Genomic DNA, 9,100 nt, shown 5'->3' with positions numbered 1-9,100 from the left:
GATTGAGAGGGTGAAGGCATGTACAGAGCATCAGATTGGGGAAGAGCAGTGTGGTTTCAGAAGTGGTAGAGGATGTGTGGATCAGGAGTTTGCTTTAAAGAATGTATGTGAGAAATACTTAGAAAAGCAAATGGATTTGTATGTAGCAGTTATGGATCTGGAGAAGGCATATGATAGAGTTGATAGAGATGCTCTGTGGAAGGTATTAAGAATATATGGTGTGGGAGGCAAGTTGTTAGAAGCAGTGAAAAGTTTTTATCGAGGATGTGAGGCATGTATACGTGTAGGAAGAGAGGAAAGTGATTGGTTCTCAGTGAATGTAGGTTTGCGGCAGGGGTGTGTGATGTCTCCATGGTTGTTTAATTTGTTTATGGATGGGGTTGTTAGTTAGGTGAATGCAAGAGTTTTGGAAATAGGGGCAAGTATGAAGTCTGTTGGGGATGAGAGAGCTTGGGAAGTGAGTCAGTTGTTGTTCGCTGATGATACAGCGCTGGTGGCTGATTCATGTGAGAAACTGCAGAAGCTGGTGACTGAGTTTGGTAAAGTGTGTGAAAGAAGAAAGTTAAGAGTAAATGTGAATAAGAGCAAGGTTATTAGGTACAGTAGGGGTGAGGGTCAAGTCAATTGGGAGGTGAGTTTGAATGGAGAAAAATTGGAGGAAGTAAATTGCTTTCGATATCTGGGAGTGGATCTGTCAGCGGATGGAACCATGGAAGCGGAAGTGGATCATAAGGTGGGGGAGGGGGCGAAAATCCTGGGAGCCTTGAAGAATGTGTGGAAGTCGAGAACATTATCTCGGAAAGCAAAAATGGGTATGTTTGAAGGAATAGTGGTTCCAACAATGTTGTATGGTTGCGAGGCGTGGGCTATGGATAGAGTTGTGCGCAGGAGGATGGATGTGCTGGAAATGAGATATTTGAGGACAGCGTGTGGTGTGAGGTGGTTTGATCGAGTAAGTAACGTAAGGGTAAGAGAGATGTGTGGAAATAAAAAGAGCGTGGTTGAGAGAGCAGAAGAGAGTGTCTTGAAATGGTTTGGGCACATGGAGAGAATGAGTGAGGAAAGATTGACCAAGAGGATATATGTGTCGGAGGTGGAGGGAACGAGGAGAAGTGGGATTCCAAATTTTAGGTGGAAAGATGGAGTGAAAAAGATTTTGAGTGATCGGGGCCTGGACATGCAGGAGGGTGAAAGGAGGGCAAGGAATAGAGTGAATTGGATCGATGTGGTATACCGGGGTTGACGTGCTGTCAGTGGATTGAATCAGGGCATGTGAAGCGTCTGGGGTAAACCATGGAAAGCTGTGTATGTATGTATATTTGCGTGTTTGGACGTATGTATATACATGTGTATGGGGGGGGGGTTGGGCCATTTCTTTCGTCTGTTTCCTTGCGCTACCTCGCAAACGCGGGAGACAGCGACAAAGCCAAAAAAAAAAAGAAAAATATTCATATATATACCCAGCCATATTCATATACATACATATATTTCATCTATTAAATTTGCTTTGTCTCTGTCTCCTGCGTTAGTGTGGGAGCGCAAAGAAAGAATGGCCAGACTCACCCACATACACATGTGTATACATACACGTACGCACACGCAAATATACATACCTATACATCTCAACGTATACAGATACATACACACAGAGACATATACATATATAAAGATGTACATAATTCATACTCTGTGCCTTTATTCATTCCCATCGCCACCTTGCCACAATGAAATAACAACCCCCTCCCTCCTCAAGTGTGCGAGGTAGCGCTAGGAAAAGACAACAAAGGCCTCATTCGTTCACACTCAGTCTATAGCTGTCATGTAATGATGCACCGAAACACAGCTCGCTTTCCACATCCAAGCCCCACAGAACTTTCCATGATTTACCCCAGACTCTTCACATGCCCTGGTTCAATCCATTGACGGCACGTCGATCCTGGTATACCACATCGTTCCAATTCACTCTATTCCTTGCCCGCCTTTCACCCTCCTGCATGTTCCGGCCCCGATCACTCAAAATCTTTTTCACTCAATCTTTCCACCTCAAATTTGGTCTCTCACTTCCACTCATTCTCTCCACCTCTGAAACATATATCCTCTTGGTCAATCTTTCCTCACTCATTCTCTGCATATGACCAAACCATTTCAAAACACCCTCTTCTGCTCTCTCAACCACACTCTTTTTATTACCATACATCTCTCTTACCCTACTATTACTTACCCGATCAAACCCCCTCACACCACATATTGTCCTCAAGCATCTCATTTCCAGCACATTCACCCTCCTTCGCCCAACTCTATCCATAGCCCACGCATCGCAACCATATTACATTGTTGGAACTACTATTCCTTCACACATACCCACTTTTGCTTTCCGAGATAATGTTCTCGACTTCCACATATTCATCAAGGATATCAGAACTTTCGGCCCCTCCACCACGCTATGATTCACTTCCGCTTCAATGGTTCCATCCACTGCCAAATCCACTCCCAGGTATCTAAAACACTTCACTTCCTCTAGGTTTTCTCCATTAAAACTCGCCTCCCAATTGACTTGACCCTCAACCCTACTGTACCTAATAACCTCTCTCTTATTCACATTTACTCTCAACTTTCTTCTTTCACATACTTTACCAATCTCAGTCACCAGCTTCTGCAGTTTTTCACATGAATCAGCCACCAGTGCTTTATCATCAACGAACAATAACTGACTCACTTCCCAAGCTCTCTCATCCACAACAGACTGCACACTTGCCCCTCTTTCCAAAACTCTTGCATTCACCTCACTAACAACATCATCCATAAACAAATTAAACAACCATGGAGACATCACACACCCTCATCGCAAACCTACATTCGCTGAGAACCTTTCCTCTCTTCCTACACGTACACATGCCTTACATCCTCGATAAAATCTTTTCACTGCTTCTAACAACCTGCCTCCCACACCATATATTCTTAATAACTTCCACAGAGCATCTCTATAAACTCTATCAAATACCTTTCCCAGATCCATAAATGCTACAGACAAATCCATTTGCTTTTCAAAGTATTTCTCATATACATTCTTCAAAGCAAACACCTGATCTACATATCCTCTATCACTTCTGAAACCACACTGCTCTTCCCGAAGCTGAAGCTCTGTACATGCCTTCACCCTCTCAATCAATACCCTCCCATATAATTTCTCAACAAACTTATGCCTCTGTAATTTGAGCACTCACTTTTATCCCCTTTGCCTTTGTGCAATGGCATTATGCAGGCATTCCGCCAATCCTTATGCACCTCACCATGAGTCATATATACATTAAATAACGTTACCAACCAATCAGCAATACAGTCACCCCCCTTTTTAATAAATTCCACTGCAATACCATCGAAACCCGCTGCCTTGCCGGATTTCATCTTCCGCAAAGATTTTTCTACCTCTTCTCTGTTTACCAAATCATTTTCCCCAACCCTCTCACTTTGCACACCAACTCGACCAAAACACCCTATATCTGCCACTCTATCATCAAACACATTCAACAAACCTTCAAAATACTCACTCCATCTCCTTCTCACATCACCACTACTTGTTATCACCTCCCTATTAGCCCTCTTCACTGAAGTTCCCATTTGTTCCCTCGTCTTACGCACTTTATTTACCTCCTTTCAAAACATCTTTTCACTCTCCCTAAAATTTAATGATACTCTCTCACCCCAACTCTCATTTGCCCTCTTTTTCACCTCTTGCACCTTTCTCATGACCTCCTGTCTCTTTCTTTTATACATCTCCCACTTTCTTGTATTATTTCCGTGCAAAAATCGTCCAAATTACTCCCTCTTCTCTTTCACTAATAATATTTCTTTTTCATCCAACCACTCACTACCCTTTCTAATCTGCCCACCTCCCATACTTTTCATGCCACAAGCATCTTTTGCGCAAGCCATCAATCCTTCCCTAAATACATCCCATTCCTCCCCCACTCCCCTTACGTCCTTTGCTCCCATCTTTTTCCATTCTGTACTCAGTCTCTCCTCGTACTTCCCCACACATGCGTCCTTCCCAAGCTCACTTACTCTCACCACTCTTTTCACCCCAACATTCTCTCTTTTCTGAAAACCTCTACAAATCTTCACCTTCACCTCCACAAGATAATGATCAGACATCGCTCCAGTTGCACCTCTCAACACATTAACATCCAAAAGTCTCTCTTTCGCGCGCCTATCTATTAACACGTAATCCAATAACGCTCTCTGGCCATATTTCCTTCCTACATACGTATACTTATGTATATCTCGCTTCTTAAACCAGGTATTCCCAATCATCAGTCCTTTTTCAGCACATAAATCTACAAGCTCTTCACCATTTCTATTTACAACACTGAACACCCCATGTACACAAATTACTCTCTCAACTGCCACATTACTCACCTTTGCATTGAAATCACCCATCACTATAACCCGGTCTCATGCATCAAAACTACTAACTCACTCACTCAGCTGCTTCCAAAACACTTGCCTCTCATGATCTTTCTTTTCATGCCCAGGTGCATATGCACCAATAATCACCCATCTCTCTCCATCAACTTTCAGTTTTGCCTGTATCAATCTAGAGTTTACTTTCTTACACTCTATCACATACTCCCACCACTCCTGTTTAAGGAGTAGTGCTACTTCTTCCCCTGCTCTTGTCCTCTCACCAACCCCTGACTTTAGTCCTAAGACATTCCCAAACCACTCTTCCCCTTTACCCTCGAGCTTCGTTTCACTCAGAGCCAAAGCATCCTGGTTCCTTTCTTCAAACATACTACCTATCTCTCCTTTTTTCTCATCCTGTTTACATTCACACACATTTAGACACCCCTATCTGATCCTTCGAGGAGGATGAGCACTCCCCGCGTGACTCCTTCTTCTGTTTCACCTTTTAGAAGTTAAAATACAAAGAGGGGAGGGTTTCCAGCCCCCCGCTCCCGTCCCCTTTAGTCGGCTTTTACAACAGGTGAGGAATGCGTGGGAAGTATTCTTTCTCCCCTATCACCACATATGAATACATATACACACATATGAATATCAATACTCTCTCGCGTTCATCCAATGTTGGCGCCACCACGCCCCATTGGAAACAGCATCGCCACCCCCTGCTTGAGCGAGGTAGCGTAGGAAAGTAACAACAAACCCACATTTCTTCACAGTTTTCCTCTAGCTGTCATGTATAATGTATCGAATTCATAACTCCCCGTCCAGGTCGAAGCCCCACAGCCCTTTCTATGGTTTACCCCAAGCGTTTCCACTGGCCTGGTTCAGTCCATTTATTGCTCGTCGAACCGTCATACCACAACGTCCCAATTCACTCTATTCCTTGCATGCTTGCAACCCTCCTGTATGTTCAGACCCCAATCGCTCAAAATCTGTTTTACACCATCCTTCCATCATCAATTTATTCTCCCGCTTCTTGTTTCCTACACCTTTGACACGTATATCCTCTCTTTACTCATTTTCTCCATACGTCAAGACCATTTCAACACTCCCTCTTGTGGCCTCTGAATCACACTCTTTTTATTACCGGACAACTCCCTTACAGTTTCATTACTTAGTCGTTAAACCACCTAACACCCAAAATTGTTCTCATGCATTCCATTTCCAACACATTTACCGTCCTCCATACAACCCTATCTATAGTCTATGCCTTCTAACCATATGATATTGTTTGAACTGCTATTCCTTGAAACATACCCATTTTCGCTCTTCGAGATAGCATTCTTCATGGCTCCCAGGACCTTTAAAAACTCCTTGTCCCAATGAATCACTTCCACTTCCATGGCTCCATTCGTTGTTAAATCCACTCCCAGATATCTAAAAAACTTCTCATTCTCTAATTTTTCTCAATTCAAACTTACATCCTCTGAAGTTTGTCCCCCAACGCTGCTGAATTTGATAACTGTGCCCTTATTCGCATTTACCCCAACTTCCTCCTTTAACATACTTTCTTAAACTCAGCCACCAATTTCTGTAGTTTTTCTATTGAATCAGCCACCAGTACTCTCTCATCTGCGAACAACAATTGACTCACTTCCCAGGCCCTCACATCCCCAACGGGCCACATACTCGCTCAGCCACCAAAACTCTTGCATTTGTATCCTTAATCACCCCGCCAAAAAACTAATCAAACAACTTTGGGGACATCACACACCCCTGCCGCAGACCAACCTTCATTGGGAATCAATTACTCTTCTTTCCTCCTGCTCGTACATATGCCTTAACTCTTGATAAAACCTCATTAATTCTAGCAGCTTGTCTCCCACACCGTATACTCTTATGACCTTCCACAAATCATCTCTTTCCACCCTTCCACATGCCTTCTCCAAATCCATATGTGCCACATATTGATCCATCTGTTTCTCGAAGTATTTCTCACACACATTCTTAAGAGAAACACCTGATCAACTCATCCTCTGCCACTTTTGAAACCACACTACTCCTTCCAAAGCTGAAGCTTTGTGCTTGCCTTCACCCTCTCAATCAGCACTCTCCCATATAAACAACCAAAAATTGATAAGTAACCCTGGTAAAATCAAGGTTTGCAATGTATTACCCATGAGTTGGTAATAGTGAGCGACGTGCTGACAGATATCTTCGATGAAGGGTTAAGACACGCCGTGTAGTTGGGTATAGCAGAGTATACCCAGAAGTCGTACAGTCCAGACTCCCTCATTGCGAGAACCCTAGAAAGGTAATAGTAAGATTGCTCTTTGGTCACATCGACAGGAAAACTAACAGATTCTTACAGTTTACAGATTCATGGGAGAAACATATGAAAGAGTAAAGATAAGTGTTTGGACGATACTTACAAGGAAGGGGTGCAAATGACTGGTAGATGTATAAAAGAAGGCGGCAGAAGGTCAAGAGAAAGATGCACAGGTTGAAAAAGAGGACAAATGAGAGTTTGAGTGATATAGTATCGATAAACCTTAGGGAAAATAAAAAGATGTTTTGGAAGGTGGTTAATAACGTGCGTAAGGCAAGAGAACAAATGGGAACATGGGTGAAGGAGGCAAGTGGGCAAGTAATATCAGCTGGTGATGAAGTGAGTATTTTCAAGGTTTGTAGAAAGTGGGTGATGATAGACCGGCAGATGTAGGGTGTTTTGGTCGGTGTGGTGTGCGAAGTGAATCGGCCAGAGAGAATGGTTTAGTTAAGACAGAAGTACTGAAAGATTTCTGGAAGATGAAATCCGTCAAGTCGGCGGGTATGGATGGTATTGCAGTAGAATTTATCAAAAAAATGGGGTAACTGTGTTGTTGATTGGTTGGTAAGGATATTCAATATATGTATGGATCATGATGAAATGCCTAAAGATTAGCGGAAAGAATGCTTAGTACCACTGTAAAAAGGCAAAAGGGATAAAGGGGATAAAGTGTTCAAATTACAGAGGCATAAGTTTCTTGAGTAATCCTGGGAAATTATATGGAAAGGAATTGACTGAGAGGGTAAAGACATATACAAAGCATCAGATTGGGGAAGAGCAGTGTAATTTCAGAAGTAGTAGAGGATGTGTGGATCAAGTGTTTGCTTTGAAGAATGTGTCTGAGAAATACTTGGGATAACAGATAGATTTGTACGTAGCATGTATGGTTCTGGAGAAGGCATATGACAGAGTTGATAGAGATGCTTTGTGGAAGGTCTAAAGAGCATAAGATGTGGCAAGTAGGTTGCTAGAAGCAGTAAAAATTTTTTACCGAGGAAGTAAGGCAGGTGTGCGAGTAGGAAGAGAGGAGGGTGATTGGTTGGTTCCCAGTCTGCGGCAAGGATGTGTGATGTCCCCATAGTTGTTTAATTTGTTTATGGATAGGATGGTTATAGAGGTGAATGCATGAGTTTTAGAGAGAGAGGTGAGTATGCAGTCAATTGTAGATGACAGTGCCCGGGAAGTGAGTAAGTTGTTGTTTGCCACCTCTAGTGGCTGATTCATGTGAGAAACTATAGAAGTTGGTGACTGAGTCTGGAAAAGTGTGTGAAAGGAGAAAGTTGAGAGTAGATGTGAATAACAGCAAAGTTATTAGGTTCAGTAGGGATGAGGGACAAGATAATTGGGATGTAAGTTTGAATGGAAGAAAATTGGAGGAAGTGAAGTGGTTCAGATATCTGGGAGTGTACTAAGCAGCGGGATTAACCATGGAAGCGGAAGTAAGTCACTGGGTGGAGAGGGGTTGGGGGTGAAGGTTTTGCGAGCGATGAAGAATGTGTGGAAGGAGAGAACGCTATCTCGGAGAGCAAAAATGGGTATGTTTGAAGGAATAGTAGACCGACATTCACTGGGAACCAATCACTTTCCTCTCTTCCTACTTGTACACATGCCTTATATAGTTGGTAAATCTTTTCACTGCTTCTAGCAGCTTACCTCCCAAACCATGTACTCTTAAAACCTTCCACAAAGCATGTCTATTAACCCTATCATATCCCTTCTCTAGACCCTTAATTACTACTTACAAATACCTTTGTTTTAATAAGTATCTATCACATACATTCATAAAAGCAAACACCTGATTTACACATCATTTACCACTTCGGAAACCACACCACTCTTCCCCAATCTGATGCTCTCTACATGCTTTCACCCTCTCAAATCAATACCATCCCATATAATTTCCTAGGAATACTCTACGAACTTATACCTCTGTAGTATGAACACTCAATTCTATCCCTTTTGCCTTTGTACAGTGGCATTGTGCATGCATTCCGCCAATCCTCAGGCACTTCACCATGGGCCATACGTACAACGACCATCCTTACCAAACAATTAACAATACAGTCACCCCGTTTATAATAGATTCCACTGCAGTACCAGTCAAACCCGCCGCATTGCCGGCTTTCTTCTTCCGCAAAGCTTTCACTACCTTTTCTCTCTTCACCAAATCATTCTTCCTAACCCTCTCTCTTCGTATACCATCCCGACATCAACACCCTATATCTGCCACTCTATCATCAGACACATTCAACAGTCTTTCAAAATACTCACTCCATCTCCTTCTCCATCACTATCTGTTTTCATTTCCCCACTTGTTCCTTTCCCCATTGTTTCCTTTCGTTCTCTAGTCTTACGCACTTTATTTACCTC

General features: G+C 42.7%; 1 protein-coding gene across 1 annotated transcript in view; it reads right to left on the bottom strand.

Annotated features, from left to right (window-relative positions):
* Positions 1 to 6,194: 6,194 nt before the first annotated feature.
* The window catches only part of LOC139763323 (probable glutamate receptor), a 239,562-nt gene continuing 236,656 nt past the window's right edge, over positions 6,195 to 9,100 (bottom strand). Inside the window, exons 10-11 of the mRNA XM_071689344.1 lie at positions 6,578 to 6,707; positions 6,195 to 6,377 (exon numbers count right to left, since the gene is read on the bottom strand). Coding sequence (XP_071545445.1) covers positions 6,195 to 6,377; positions 6,578 to 6,707 — 313 coding nt within the window. The remainder of the gene's footprint in view (positions 6,378 to 6,577; positions 6,708 to 9,100) is intronic.

Source organism: Panulirus ornatus, chromosome 46 (assembly GCF_036320965.1).
Source record: "Panulirus ornatus isolate Po-2019 chromosome 46, ASM3632096v1, whole genome shotgun sequence".
In the NCBI taxonomy this organism is placed as follows: domain Eukaryota; kingdom Metazoa; phylum Arthropoda; class Malacostraca; order Decapoda; family Palinuridae; genus Panulirus; species Panulirus ornatus.
This window is presented reverse-complemented; position numbering and strand designations above follow the sequence as displayed.